Raw genomic sequence first — 16,530 nt, forward strand, 5'->3', positions numbered from 1 at the left:
GTCAAGGATGAAGGGACATTTTTTTCTGTTGTGGAGACAGATAGGATTTGATTTGATTTGACATAATTTTGCTTCTGCCATAAACCAAATACAAATAACACACTTGTCCAGATATACACAAAGCCAGGAAAAAGTGTTATCTATAAATGGCACGGAACACATAATAGGTGTAAAATAAATGACATACAGAAACCTACTTAACCCTATTGCCTTATTGATGGTTATAAAGAGTCTGCAATTTTTTTTAAATAAATGTTTATTTATTTATTTATTTCATCCATACACCGTACTGGTTTCTCCATGATACGAACAAATATTTTCATACAATATATAAAAAACAAGATATATACAAATCCAAAAGCAGTATTTTAATGTGATAATAATAATATAATAATAGGTACATAAGTATATTGAAATATTAATAATAATCAAAATAATAAAGGGAAAAAATGATACAATAAAATACGTACTAACAAATGAAAATGTAGATGATACGAACAAAACTGTAAACAGATAGAGAAAGGGGACATTCGAGTATGTCATCATAATAGTTCCCCTTACTCCACTTAACATAAAAACATACGTCAAATACCAAAGAAGAGAAAGATACAACAAAATACATTTTAGACAGGCACCTTAACAGTTACCAAAAATTACTATACACATTTTGATTCAAATATTTTTATTTTGGTGGGATAAAGAAAGGTTACTAAAACCTAAATAGATTTAAGGTTTAGTTTGATTTCTAATATTAATTTACCATCACTCTCCAGGTGATGCACTGTCATGAAATATCCGATACAGTAGGTGGCGGTAAGCACCTTTAACTTTGGATTGCAATAGTCCCGAAGAAGAAATTGTGCCGTTCTCACTTCCGAAACAACCGACAGTGCAACAACATGGACGCAAAGGCTGAATGTACGCAGGGAATTGGGGTTGCCGGCGAAAGCGGCGCCTTCAAGATACAAGAGCGACTTCAGAAGCGGCACCAGGAGAGGGCAGAGGAAGCCGAGCGGAGGAAGGAAGCCAAAGAGAGCCGGTCAGTCGCGGAGGAAAAGGGCGAGTATTTCTCCAGCACTTTCGACACAGAGCGAGCGTCTATCGAGGAGCTGCTCTCCAGCTGCACCGGAGCTGACCGGGCTGTGGTGACCCAAACACTGGAGGAGGCGACGGTCAAAACGCTCCAGCTGCAGAAGTTTCTGAACGACAGCATGTTGTTTCTAACGCAGTACGAGCTGAGACGGGCTCAGGATGCTCTCCAGAAACTCCAAACCTCCTCCGCTGAGATCAGAGAGGAGGCCCTGCCCAAGAAGAAGTTTGCCTTTCGAGCTCGCAGTAAAGCCACAGATAAAGTGTCTGCACCAGAGTCAGACACTCCTGCAGCTTCTGTTAGCACCAAGGTGGCTGTAGCTCCTGCAGTGTCTGTGCAGTGTGGCTTCTCCAACATGAACAATGTGTGTCTGACAAAGACAGCTGAGGAGATCCATAAACAAGATGTGCTGTTGACTCACCTGACTAACTGCAAGGTCCGTCTGTTTGGGTCCCCCAGCACACTGCACATGAAACACATCGACAGCTGTGAGATCCTGTGTGGGCCCGTGTCCAGTTCAGTATTCATTGATCACTGTAGAGACAGCACTCTGGCCATCCCTTGTCAGCAGCTGCGGACCCACAACACCACAGGACACACGGGTGTATCTCCACGTCACCAGCCGAGCCATCATAGAGGACTGTCATGGAGTCAGCTTCGCCCCGTTCTCCTGGTCTTATCCCACCCTGAAGGAGGACTTTATTGTCTCTGGTTTAGACCAGAACAGAAACAACTGGAGCCAGGTGGACGACTTCCACTGGCTCGCTGCAGGAACGCCTTCCCCTAACTGGACAGTCATCCCAGAAGAAGATAGGAAAACCAACTGGGAACTTTAGAATTTAACCTTTTTGATTTTCCAAAGTATGTACATGCCAATCAAACCACACGCACAGTTTTTCTTTTCAAGTCGGTTCATTCTATATTCTGGTTTGGGGTATTGTTGGATTATATTCTTCTGCTTACGCTTCCCAAACAATTGAAACTAAAGGGCAAAATGCAAAACTCTTAAAAATAGCAGTGCAAGATGCTTCACACAGAAAAAGCTGGACTCGTCAACATTAGATTAATGCCTTTTTTCTGTATTATTCAGAAAGTGGTATATGTTTGAAGTTTGCACAATGTCTGGTAGATCCTATTGTAAATAGGCCCATATTGGTAATGTTGTATATGTCGGCCAATAAGTAACAAGAATTTGTTTAATTCTTTCAGCAGCTTTTATCAACTTTCAAATATTGATATCAGTCTCAAAAGTCCAGTACTTGTCTGGCTCAAATTTCTGGGTACTCCATATTTTAAAACTGTGAACCTCCCGCTGATTTAATTCTTACAGATTTCACCAGTGAGAATTGCTGCTATGCCATTCTGCTAATGGTTACGGTTTTGGAACAAATTTACATAAATCGCTAATCTTGCACTCATGAAGAAATTAGAATAAAGGTCTGATAATGATCCCTGTACTAAAATGCTGTGCATTTATGCTGTTGGCAACCACCTACTCTGAATAGCGCTCTGATCTACTGAATGCATCTAAATCGGTTCTGTACTAAAAAATTAATTTAAAAGTAACTGCAATGGAAATGAGACACAAATAAAGATTATTCCTGCTCAACAACATGTGTGTTTGTTTCTGGTGTTTCCTGATGATGAGGAGTTTCTTAATTTTTCTGACAAATGTACCTAGCCCACTTACAAAACAACCCAAATGAATAGGAAGCAGATCCAGAATGCACTTAATACAATCTTCAATGACACTACAAAAAGTAAAAAAAACAATACCATGTATAAGTTATTTAAATAGATTTTCAGACTTAATCATGCTTCTAAAGCAAAGTTGGTCAACTTGGTAACACTTTACTCTAACCCTCCCTATTATATATACTTTTCAGAAATGGTTTATGACACTATAATGTAGTTGTAAGCAATTATTAGTGTTTATTAATGTATTTTTAACTATAACTCCTCCTGTGGTGACTCATAAGTGGAGGCTGCTTTATAAACAGATAAAGAAGGACAATAGTAAAACGCAGTTGTCATTGGAGAAAATATAGTTGTTGACAAATGTTGTAAATTAATTAACACATATAGGTGTCAGAGAGGCCGTCAGGGAAAGGCCTGGCTTTGGTCAGCATAAGTATCTAGCTCGCAGTGTTGATTCTACCTGCCAAGATAACAAGTAACAATAAGAAAATAAGATCATTGAGAGCATTTAAGAGATTATAGAGATTATATAAGTGTGTTATATAGAGATTAAGAGATTATACTTAGATTTCTTAACTTGTAAAATGACGTTTTATACAACTATCATATGTGCGTATTTATTGTTGCGTGAACATGAGTGTTATCCATCCAATGTGTCTCAGTTGTGTGTAGGTAATAATGAATTAATCATATATTCAGTCATACCAGAAGGGTTGATGTGTGAGCCTGAAAGCGTTATAGTATCTGACAATGGGTTACTGGGGCTTGAGGAGCACAGCCTATTTGCTTCACTGTGAACTCGTGGCCACCTAACCGTGAATGAGTATGTTCCACTATTAGCTTCACTTTCATGTCCACGGTCTTTGTCAGGCGTCGTCTGATGCCATTACAGCTCAATGGTGTGTTCGATCAAGGCACCCATGACCACGTGAATGCTCAAACCAATTATAGCCCCTGGCAGCGGCTTACGATCAGGCTCATCTTGTGTGGAGGGATTTCTACAAATTGGATCAGGCTGCTTACAGGGACTTAGCATGACGTACTGAAACTTTGAGTTTAATCATGAGGATCCTCGGCAATCCTCCACCTTTCCAGGAGAAAGCAACATCACAATTAGCCTCACCTGCGTGTTAAAGAGGAAAAAAACGGTAAAAGTTGGGGGAAAAAAAGGCTATTGAAGTTTTAGGTTTCTGTCACAATGGGAGAGGAGATAGCTTTGAAGAAATAGCACTCCTGCACCGCTCCCTGTGCCTCCTGGGTTCTTCGTCTTTGCTGTTTTGCTGTACGATGGATTACAGGCTGAGCTGACTCTCCTGTCCTGTTGGACCAGCCAGAGGAGACCCTGATAGCAAAGGAACCAGGAAACAGGAACTGTTCAAGAACATCTTGGAGCTCCTGCTGTTCTAGATCGTCATTTTGATTAATTTCTTCACGGGGCAAGGACACACCACAGGTTGAACAATGGTTTTAATGTTGGTCAAGTTTGACCTGAAGAAGCGGGTGAAGCTCGCTCAGACGGTCTGGTTCATGTACTGGTTCGCTGTAATGGCCGGCGTGCTGGTATTCAGCATGGGCCTGTTCTTTAAGATCGAGCTGCGAAAGCGCTCAGAACTTATGGACAACAACGAGAGTCACTTCTTGCCCAACCTGCTTATATTTATGGGTCTAATACTCTGCGGCATCAACGGCTTTGGAGGGAAAGTCTGCTACGACTCCCTAGACCCTGCTAAGTTTGTGAAGTGGAAGCCCATGTTGAAAACCTTCTTGATGTTCTGCGTAGGCTTCAACGTCCTGCTGCTTTTGACGGCACTGCTGTGTTTCTTGATGAGGATCCCTCTGCAGTTCACCCTGGCTGAGGGGCTGAAGAATGGCATGAAGTTCTACAAGGACACGGACACACCGGGACGCTGCTACATGAAGAGGACCCTGGACCTGATGCAGATTGAGTTTCGATGCTGCGGAAATGACAACTTCAGAGATTGGTTTGAGATTCAATGGGTTAGCAACCGCTATCTGGATTTCAGCGCAAAGGAAGTCAAAGAGTAAGTGACAAGGATTCAAAACTAAATTCCGCTTGATAAACCTTTAAAAGTTAGAAATGAAAGCAAGATTTTAATGTCTGAGGTGACCGTGAAATGGCTTTAAGAGGTTCTCATTTAACCTGAGTGGATCTCAGTGTATCTATAGGACCCCACCTCACCATTGGATAGTTTAGGTGTTGGTATAAATGGATTTGGTGTGAAGGTCATAACAGGTGAGAATACCCTTTCGTCCACTGAGGATTACCATCACAGAAATGATGACAGCATCGAGGACATGGCATCGGGAGCCTTGCGGGCAGTAGAGGTTACTAGGCAGTTTTATGGATAAAGTTGAGGAGGAGGGACTGGAGGAGGTGATTAGGGACAGAAAAAGATTCACAGGTCAAAAAGCCACAAGCGGGATTAAAAGAACATTGTTCCACTGCAGTGATATGTGGCCTCTTTGAGACAACATGTTCATGTCTACATTGATTTTTGGGCAACAAGTACCAGTTAGGGTTGTGAGGACAATTGTGGAGAGGGCAATTGTGAAGAGGAAAGTTTTGAGTGTTGGTATGTAGTTAGTGTTTAATCTTAAGGATTACAGTGTCCTCGTCTTTCAAGAATCAGTGTCCTGTTCAATCAGCACAGGACCTGGCAACACTCCAAGGGCAGCACTGCACAATAAAACATTGTTGAAGCTGGGGTTTTAAAGGGGTTTGTCAGCAGGGTTACGTAAAAAACCACTGGCTTGATTTTCATGAAACATGGTGGAACGGTGTAGCATGGGGCAGATAAACAAATTATTGTTCACTTTCGTTACCAGTGTAAGATAGGGCCTTTGGCCTTGGCAGAGGTCTGCGCTTTCCGAATGTGCTTCTACTGTAGTTTATAATGCCGTGACTTGTTGCCAGAACCTATCCTTATCCTATAAATGTAATATGTCCTGTATGTTCTGTAGAATGGACCAAAGTGTTATCTGGGACGTTATTTTGGGCTTGATTAGGATTGTTGATGTTTCTAGAAATCACTGATCCATTTCTGACATCTCACGTCTTTCCATTGATCTAATACCATCAATCACAGTTGACAAGATTTGTGTCAAGCCATTCCAGCAAACCTTTATTGATTGTACTTCAAATATTCAAATTAGACCTATAGAGATGTCATGTTTTAATGCAGAACTTTACTGCTTATTAGGAGAATTTAATTTAATTTAGTCGTATTCAGTATCTAAAAAAATACTCTTGACAATAAATACATTGTGTTGCTGAGCAGGAGCAGTGTGTGCGGGAATTTCTTTCCCACGCACCTGCATCTGGAATAGTTGATTGTGAGAATGTCTCCTTTGAAAAAAGTACCACAATACAACAAACATCACAACTCATAGTTGTTTTGATAGGAGACAAGTCATAGCTAGTGATAGTTCAAGTAACTTTAGTCCACACATACTACACATACAGTTCATGGCCTTTAATCCCACCTCACTTTCACCTACAACCCATCATAACGTGACATTAACGTGACACTTTGCCTCATCCTCTTAGCCGCATTGGGAGCAATGTGGACGGCCAGTATCTGATGGATGGAGTTCCGTTCAGCTGCTGTAACCCCAGCTCCCCCAGACCCTGCATCCAGCTCCAGATGACCAACAACAGTGCATACTACAGCTACGACCACTACACAGAGGAGCTCAATGTGTGGAAGCGCGGCTGTCGTGAATCCATGGTGTCCTACTATGGAGGCCTGATGAACACCATCGGAGCCTTGGTTGTGCTGGTCACTATGTTGGAGGTCAGGGCCAGTGATACATTCAACACACATATTCATGCAAATGTGATTATGTTAAGTTTCAAAGAATACCTACACCATCCCTTAGCCTTGTTTGGGACTGTCTCACCCACGGCGTTGGGGAAATTAACCAGGCTGGCATTTGACAAACCAACCAGTTAGTCTTCACCATTAAAGTCTTTTCTCTTGTTGAACTGAGAAATACTCTTTGAATGCACTTGTCGCAACAAACTTCGACAAGTAACAGAAAGGTGAGATTTATGCTTTAGAACAGTAAAAAAGAGAGAAGAATTTATTATTGATTGATTGGTTTCCTTGTTTTCGTGTCATGCACGCAAAGTGCCAAAAGCATTGGTATACAAGACCAAAATGTAATTCCATGTCAAAATTACAGGTTATTTTACTGGTCAGTCTCAAACTAAATATTCTGCACTCTCCTCCAAACTCTGCAAATGCAATCTGTTACAAAAAAAGTTCCTGAAGCACAAATCGAGTTTTTCATAGTCATCCAGTCAAAAGAAATCAACATAAATGGAGGACATGTTACTAAAAAGTACATCCCTTATGTTCTCATAGACAGGACAGTAAAAACAAAAAGTGAACCTCATACTCACTTTCACATAGATCACACCAAAAGATTAAAGCATAGGTCTTCAACAGGGTTTTTTTAAAACAATTCTTTTAATAAAAAGAAGAAAAGAAATTGCACATTCACATCCTCCCCGTCACAGCCTCTTCCCCCCTTGCATAGCCCCCCCCCCCCCCCCCCCCCCCCCCAGTAGGGGGTCCCTGCTCCACGCTACACCATTTTGGGGGTCCTTGGCCTGACAAACGTTGAAGACTCCTGGCTTAAAGGATGAAGAGTAACTGTTTGTTTTAGTCTGGTTAAATTCCACACCCACAAGCTTTTCTATGGAACCATCCAGGATTGTCTCTAACAGAGTGGATAAGACAGTCCCAAAAATATCTATGCATCACTTTAATATGAAATGTGACACATAAAGGGTATGTTTAAAAACACGTAGAAATTATAATAATAAAAAAATGCCTTACCTTTAATGAATATGCAAATATTTCTTCATTTCAAAAGTTTAACTGCTGGACACATACATGCTAAATACGTTACTGGAAATTCAATTATCAGCATGTGTGTGCCAGAGGTTTGCAAGTATCCTCGTGAATCAAAATGTCACAAAATTACCTCATCTTAACTCAGAGAAACTTTGTGTCAAACTTCTGCACAAAGAAGCTCAAAGTGAAGTAACAATAAACAAAAACTTACTGATAAATAAATAACTTATCCAGGAGTCAGGTGAGGACTTTGGTGGCCTAGTAGCATCGAGTGAGCTGAAGAGTTTGTGTATAAACTTGCAAAGCCTTGACCCAGTTGGAACGTCTGTCATCTATCACCTCCTTCCTTTCCAAACTCCACCCCCGCTATCATCTATTACTGCATCTTCCCAAAACACTCTATCCTCTTTACCTACGGTCAGGTTACCCTGCACCACCTTTGGCATGTACGTACATGCAGCTTACCTACAGCATCCCACCTGCAACTCTCTACCAAAATGGTAATCCTATAGCTGCCAAATGGCTCCTTGCCTCTTGCCTGCGCATCCGCTGCCAACCTCTGTTGTTGTTGTTGTTGTTGTTAAGGTCCAATAATCTGAACACCATTATACAGAAAAGTGACATACATGTACAGACAAATTCTAGAAGTCATTGAGACTCCCTGTATGACCTCAAGCAGACTGGTTCATAACTGTCCCAGAAATCCAGCAGACAAACCATAGCTCTAAAACATTGTATTTAGGCGACACCCTGGAAGCTCATCAGACGCACAGTTGGAGAACAGTTAAGAGTAGTTATGCAAGCGTCTCTGTGCTGACACAGATAGTGGGCTCAGAGATGAAGAGATGGGTTAATCTACGGGAGGTGACAAGGACAGACCCACTTCCTGGAGCTTCAACCTTTAGGCTGTAGATCACTTCATATTCTTTTTGCAATTATTTATTTGTATCATTTAACCAACAGAGTAGAACAGAGAAAATTAGGGTAAAACAAAAATACAGAAAAAGCAACTAAAGTAGAATAAAATACAAAATAATTCATAATAAATTCATAAAAACGTCCAAAAAAAGATAGAGAAAGAAATTAACTATGATCACATTCTTTTTAAATATATTTTTATTTATAAATGTCCCTCAAATGTCCCTCTGAACACTCAGACATACACACCACACTGACATTATACACTTTCACGCACAGAAACATATACAAACAAATAACAAACAACTCATAACCTCTGTTTTCTTTGTCCTTTTGTTGATGTCTGTACATTTTGTCATCAAATTTATGCCATCTCTTTGTATTATTAATTAAGTTAAAACACTTTTATATTAACACACGATGAATATACAGAAAATGACATGATTACATATTCTCTTTGTATTATGTCACATTGCACTAATAACAAGATATTTGAAGGATATTCTAAATAGAGCTGCAACTGCATAAATTAATCTGCTGATTATGTTCTCCATTTAAGGATTCATTGTTTGGACCTTATGCCTTAGAAAATAAAGAAAAAGTTACAATTCCCTCGAGCCCGAGCTGCTGCTATCACCAAATATCTTATTTTGTCCGGCTAACAGACCAAACATTCTCCATTTACTATAATTTAAGAGCTAATAAAATCAGCAAATGCTCACCTTTGAAAAGCTGGAAACCAGAACATGTTTGGCAATTTTGCTTTAAAAAAAGTGACAATTAATTATTAATTAATCAACTAATCGTTACAGCTATAATTAAAAACCTTTATGAGTGATAATGAAAATTATAAAATATTTTAATATATTGTTCTGATATCTTGACGATTTGTTCCTTAAGTCAAACATTTGATTTATTTAAATGCAGTTTAGTCAGTTTGTAAGTCATTCTTTCACCTATATGTTGTAATCCATTTTGTCCTATGAACAAGAGCAAGACTAGCAAGACTCTAAAACATGTTTCCAGTGATCATCCTTATCGATGATTCTGTGATTTCTGAGGGTACATGTTTTTCTGATATGTGTTTCTGTCCGTCGCAGGTTGCTGTGACCATCGGCCTGCAGTACATCGACAGCTCCCTGTCCACCCTGGTGAACCCGGAGGACCCGGAGAGTGAGAGCGAGGGCTGGATCCTGGAGAAGTCGGTGAAGGAGACGTTCACCGACATAATGGCCAACATGAAGGCCATGGGCAAAGGCGGCAAGGTGGACGAGGGGGGTGAGGCAGGGATCGCCACGGTGAGCTGAGCCAACCCCTCTTGCAAAAACTGACACCACTCCCACCTGAGGAAGAGAGGAAGGGGACGCGTGAGATCACTACGTTTTTCTACCAACACTCATTATGTAGACACTACCACACACAAACATCCACAGCTATGAACTCTTTTTAAATGGACTCCTTTCAAATGGACTCCTTGCATAAATAATTATATATTCATACATAGAGAGAGATAATGTGTAGGGCGAGTTATGTTGTGATTTTTCATTTTGGTTTTTCCCCAACCAAACAAATCCATCTGTGGCTCCAGCTTTGCTTCACAGCATACTTTTAAAGAGATTTTGGTTTCCAACACTCGGTGGGGTTTGGATCTTTTCAAAATAATAAGTCAAGTAAATGTGATATGTGTTGATAAATGTCAGATGCTTTCCAACCACAAGTAAATATGTAATTTTTTCCCCCTTTTGTTGTTGTCGGATAGTTTGGCGGGGATGGTGGTTGCTATGCAACCCCCCCCCCCCCTCTCATGGAAGCCAGAGGTGCAGATGGGAGATATTTACAGCCCAAAAAAACGTTTTATTTTTGTTGACCTAGTACTTTGGCTTGTAGCTGATACTGTATAACAAACAAATTAAACTCCCCCACTCAGCTCTTTTTATACTCCAGTCCACCTTTGTCCCCATTGAAGACTGGATAATCTCCTGAGATGGAGTAAAATTATGAATTGAATGATAGCCTATTGGTATGAATTATGCATGAATGTTGCGGCACATGGTGGAAGAGTGTGGCTGTGAGTCCTGTAGAGAGGCAGGGCCAACTCCAAACCTGTGGAGGGCGACTGAAATTGGCAGCTAAATCTTGGCTCCTGACCCCTGCACTGTAATCTCAGACCCTCTTTGGTGTTTCCCTTGTGCATTCAGTATCTGTATATTGACACTCATGTATGTATATTCCAACAACTGGGTTACTGTCTTTGTACATAGTGTAGAAATGATGACAAAAATGTAAGTTTTATAAAAAAATTATGTAATTAAGCTAAATCTTTTATCCATCCATGTAAAGTTTTTCCATTTTTTTCTTGGCTTTGTGTGTATGTATAGCAGAAGAATTGTATAAAGGAATAAAGGATCTTAGAGATGTGATTCGACAGTGAAATAAGGACGCTGTGTTGTTTCGACCTTGAGTCACTCAAACCTGAGATCAAGAGGCAAGGCATGCTGTGAGTGCCACAGGGTTCCTGATTAAGTCAATAGGATAAGGGCAATTATGGCATTACTGCTTTCACATGGACATCGGATGACTCTTCACATGTCCAATGTAAGGAGGGGGGGGGGGGGGGGGAACACCAGGTGCATTCACAGACAAAATAGTATATGCATGTGTTTGCAAGCGACATTACTTGGTAAACAGTTATCTGGAGTTTTGATTTCACGTACAACCTGATATTTTTATCCTTTGAATCTGAGGATGCAAGTGACAAATCCCTTGATCCATTCAGCCCATATATTGATAAATAGCAACCAGCAACTGTTAATCCACTGTCTTGAAACACATACCGCTATAAAACATGTACCTCCACATATTCTGCAAATACCACCTGTGAGGAGACACTATATTGAAGCCAGTGAGTTTTAGTTAGAGCAGATGGGGGGCTGTGAAGAGTCAGCAGGAATGGCAAAGAGGCCAACTCTGTGCGTTATTTTTGTTGGACCAAAGCACATAACCAGCGATGAGTAGATAAGAAGCCTAATCGGCTTTAGATTAGCATGAGCCCCTCAGCCAGGTGAGTAGGTGATATCCTGCTGCAGGACTCACGTCACGGAGACAGAGACACAGAAACAGAGATAGAGAGACAAACGAGACAGTAATGATGCAATAAAAGGGTACGTTAAAGAACAAATTAAGGAATCACTTTTGAGCTTTTACAAATAAAATATGTGAGATACTGTATGTATAAACAGCGCAATACCACAATGTACATGTACTCCATTACAAGTAAAAGTACCGAGTGAAGTATGTTCTGCAAAATAAACTATAAAAAATAAAGTAAAAGTATTCATTATGCAGCAGTGTAATATTACATGTAATAATACATTTATTCTTTTTATTGTTGGTGCTTTAATATATTAACAGCATTTAAATGTTGCATTTGATTGAGAAGGTGCTAATTGTGACAATATTTATATATTTTAAAAATATTATTAGTTTGATCTGTAACAATGCATCATATCTAAAGTTCACATAGGGTTTCACACAATTTTTAATCTGCAAAGTAAATATTAACTAAAGTTATTTAATAAATGCAGTCAAGTGAAAAGTACAATATGTACTTCAAAATTGTAATTAAGTACAGCACAAATATTTTCAAATATATTACATATCAGCTCAAAATGTTCAAATCATTTACTTTAGTAAAAGTACAAAAGTATTAGCATTAAAATATACTTAGTACGGAAATTAAAAGTAGGCTAATCATTATGCAGAAAGCCATAAAGTAGCAGGAAATGGAAATACTCAAATAAAGTCAAAGTAGCTCACTTCAGTACTTGAGTAAATGTACTTGGTTACATTTTACGTCTACTTTCCACTACTGACTACTGACAGTTTCATTGTTGGAAGAAGTATTCTATTTATTTACTTAAGTAAAAGCAACAATACCGGACTGTGAATTTACTCTATTACAAGTAAAAGCTGTACAAAAAGTTCAATAATATAAAGTAACATAAAATGTCTTGAGTAAATGTACTTCTGACAGTCGTGGCAGACACTTGTTTTCATGTCCGCATAATTATTTCATGATAAAACAGCCTCTCAACTACCATCAGAGCTACTTCTGTTTGATAGTAAAATATTTATAGGAAAAACAAGTATTTACACAAATTAACCAAATAAAACCTTGAATCTGATGTTCTTTCCAAACAATTCTTTCTCACAAAAAGACTGCAGCTTCTCCCACAGAGCCAACATCTGTTAACTATCCTGAAAAAAAACACAAACAAGCTGCAGATGGCATCCTGCGTGTCTTCTGTATTCTGCTGCTCTCTGTTGGTCAATGCAGGTAATAAAAATAGACAAATCTGATTGTGAAAGTAATCCATTAACTTCTCCAACAGTAATCTTACATGTATTTAAGTTTCAGTTGAAACTCTTTCTTTTCTCTGACAGTCTAATCTGTGATTTCGCCAACACTCCCACTGTTCTTGCAGTTAGACGTTACACTAAACTTCTCTCTAGATGTGATGTATTTTGACTCCAAATTTATTCTTAACTTCCTCTGTGTCATTGACAAATGTGCTGGCATGCATCAGCACTTTGGGCCTCTCACTCTGAAAGGTTTTAGTTACATTAAAGGTCCACAAGAGGGTATCTTTCCATCAGTGATAATATAACCGGGGTGGCTCCCCACTGCTGAAAAACCTCAAAGATGCTAATTAAAAGGAAACACATATGAAACAATTGCAAAGAAGGCCTGTTTATATGAAATGATCGGAAAAACCTTAATAAGACCGATTTTACTGACACTTCCGCAGCAGAAACCTCTCTACAAACATTTTGGAGAACACAAAATGGATTCAGGCTGGAAATAGATATTATTTTCATCATTGATTGATTATTGTTGATTATTTGTATGGTTAATCCAGTCATTGTTTTGCGAATGAAATGACCACATGATCCAGACATCTTCAGTTTCTGCAGTTTTATGCGACCAACAGACCAAAACCCTGCGAAACATTGTGTCATAGTGTCATGCCATGGAGATACATTATATTAATTAGACTGTGACTAAAAACTATTTTCATTATTTATTAATCTGTTGATTATCTTTTTAATAATAATTCTATGATATGTCAGAAAATGGTGAAAAATGACCACAGCTGTAGCTAACAGTTAACTTCACTATTAATTAGTCTGCTAATTATTACCTCGATTAATCGATTAACTGTTTGGTCTATAAAGGGAATCCAAGTTAACATCTTCTATTGTCCGACCAAGACTCCAAAACCTTAAAATATTCTTGTTTAAAATGATATACAACAGAACTTTTTGCTTATTCAGTGTATTAAACGATCATCTAAATGTTTGCCGCTTCGTTTTTTGTCAATCGACTAATAATTACAGCTCTTTTTCAGAATCCAAGGTAATGTTTTAAAATGACTTGTTTTGTCCTTCAAAGAGTCCAAGACAAAAACTTATTTAATTAATTATGATTTAAGACAGAGAAAAGCAATAAATCCTCACATTTGAGAAGGTGGAACCAGAGAGGGTTTGGCATTTTTGCATGATAAATGATTAATCAAAATAGATGCCAATTAATTTGCAGTGGATATACAATATAAAAATAAATAACTGTTGCAGCTCTAAGATGTACACCACCAAAATATTACATTTGCAATAATTTAAAACAAACAAAATCAGCAAATCCTCATATCTCAGAAGCTATAAAACCAGATCATTTGTTTAATAATTCAGTCCACCAATTAATTAAACAACTGTAACTGTTTCAGAATTCATTTATGGGTGAACAGACACATGAATGCAGTACATTAGCTAATATCGCTGATTGCTATGCAACCAGAATGTGACTAATAAATGAATGTGAGCTGTGACTTCATATCCATAAAGGAGCGGCAGTGATGAATATAAGACAATACAAAGCATGTATTGATCACCAGATCAAAATGCAGCTTTTGCTTCTGCACACAGTCAGAAATAAGTACAGTTAAATAGAGAAGTGAAAATAATAATATTAAAATTAGAGGTATAAACAACTAAAAGAGTAGAAACTGTACAAGAGCAATTAAAGACAAAGTTTCAAGGTAAGTGACGTATATGCAACATTTGAGGAATTTATTAATGATTTAATGTGTCTTTATTGTGATGCATGCTCTCATATTAACTGGGGTTACGGGTTGACCTTGACGTTTAAGTGAAAGGTCAGGGACAGTACTATCACATCTCACTCTACACTTCACTATGGGCTGAATAAATATGGCAGACAGAAAAAAAAGCAGAGGCCGAGAGTGAGAGAGAGGCCCGTGACTGGTAGATGTGTGGCCTGCTCAGAGGGGCATTGTTGGAGCTATGAGAGGACAATGCACTGCCCCCGCCCTGAATACTCGCCATACCAGCTGATCAGCCATTACCAACGCTGCTGCTGTGGCCTCGTTACAATTCCTGATGCTCTCACACACACACACACACACACACACACACACACACACACACACACACACACACACACACACACACACACACACATACATACACATTGCATCCCACCCTCAATCATAAGTTTAGTCTTACAAGGCAAAACTTCACTCTGCGTATAACAGTGGACGGAGGAGAGAAACCAGGTGGGAGGCCAGCAGCGCCGGACAAAAGGCTTAAGTCAAGGCATGCATGGGTACACATGTTGTCTCGACTGTGTGTGTGTGTGTGTGTGTGTGTGTGTGTGTGTGTGTGTGTGTGTGCGTGTGCGTGTGCGTGTGCGTGTGCGTGTGTGTGTGTGTGTGTGCGTGTGTGCGCGCACATAGGTGTGCACATGTGTGTGATTTACAGCACGTTAAGTTTAGCCACTAGCACCTATCTGTTCCTCCTTCAGCAATAACATTTCTCTTCCAGCCACCCAGGAGAGAACCAACCCACACATCACACCTGCTTATTATTTCAGGATCCTTGACAAAAGTCCTGAAAGTGTAGGGTGTGTGAACAGGAGAGAGGAGGGGTGTTGTGTTGTGTGAAAGGCAGTGGTGGAAGAAATATTCAGATCTTTGACTGAAGTAACCACATAGTAGGCATCCTTCATCACAAGTACATGTACAATACTGCATTTTACATCTAAAGTAAAAGCACAGTAGTAGTATCAGCAAGAAGTACTTAAAGTGTCATGATTATTGATACATGTAAGAAGTACTTCATGTTTCAGCGGATTTTAACTGCTGAAACATTTAGTTGATTAATTGATTAGTAGTAGTGATTAGTCATTAAATTAATAAATTACTAACTAACAAACAAAACATTTGATAAGTTTGTCAAATCTAAAAGTTAAACCAGTTGTTCACAACCTTGTTTGACTTGTAACTCCATTCAAAAAAACAATGTGGGTCAAAGAAACATTTCCCCCTAAACTTCTCGGATTGCATAGTTTAAATAACTGTCCGAGGTCCAAAGAGGTGAAATCGTCCAATATTTCAGAATAAAAGCACAGATTAGAGAAAAGCTTTTTATTTTTTTTTAATGAATACAGAGTTGTGAAGCAAAGCTTTTTGTTTAGTATGTTTTGTTCTTTCCTCTCCTATTATTCAAATAAGAAACCCTCAGATTAATCTTGTGACCCTTTGGAGGGGCCCGATCCCTAGGTAGTAACTAGTGTATGGTCCTTGTACATTGATGCATCCATGTTAAACTTTTAATAATCATATATATATATATATATATATATATATATATATATATATATATATATATATATATATATATCAGTGTCATTTCTTCAGCAGAACTAATACTTTTGAATCTTGAGTACAACTTTAATAGCCTACTTCTTCTTCTTTTTACTCAAGCAGGATTTTGAATAGCTTGTATTTCTACATTGTTATATTGATACTTTTACTTAAGCAGAGAATACTTTCTCCATCACTGATAATGCATTGCGTAGTTGCT

At 38.9% G+C, this 16,530-nt stretch overlaps 2 protein-coding genes across 2 annotated transcripts; both read left to right on the forward strand.

The window, feature by feature from the left end:
• The first annotated feature begins 820 nt into the window (after window positions 1–820).
• tbcc (tubulin folding cofactor C) lies at window positions 821–2,441 on the forward strand. The gene is given in 2 exon segments (XM_029455625.1): window positions 821–1,679; window positions 1,681–2,441. Coding segments are annotated over 2 exon segments (1,026 nt in total). The 5' UTR covers window positions 821–899; the 3' UTR covers window positions 1,927–2,441.
• A 1,808-nt stretch (window positions 2,442–4,249) lies between these two features.
• On the forward strand, window positions 4,250–9,896 carry prph2a (peripherin 2a (retinal degeneration, slow)). Its single transcript, XM_029455626.1, has 3 exons — window positions 4,250–4,830; window positions 6,357–6,603; window positions 9,690–9,896. The coding sequence occupies exons 1-3, from the start codon at window positions 4,250–4,252 to the stop codon at window positions 9,894–9,896; spliced, it is 1,035 nt and encodes a 344-aa protein (XP_029311486.1).
• Window positions 9,897–16,530: the final 6,634 nt, after the last annotated feature.

This window comes from Cottoperca gobio, chromosome 19 (genome assembly GCF_900634415.1).
Source record: "Cottoperca gobio chromosome 19, fCotGob3.1, whole genome shotgun sequence".
Taxonomy (NCBI): domain Eukaryota; kingdom Metazoa; phylum Chordata; class Actinopteri; order Perciformes; family Bovichtidae; genus Cottoperca; species Cottoperca gobio.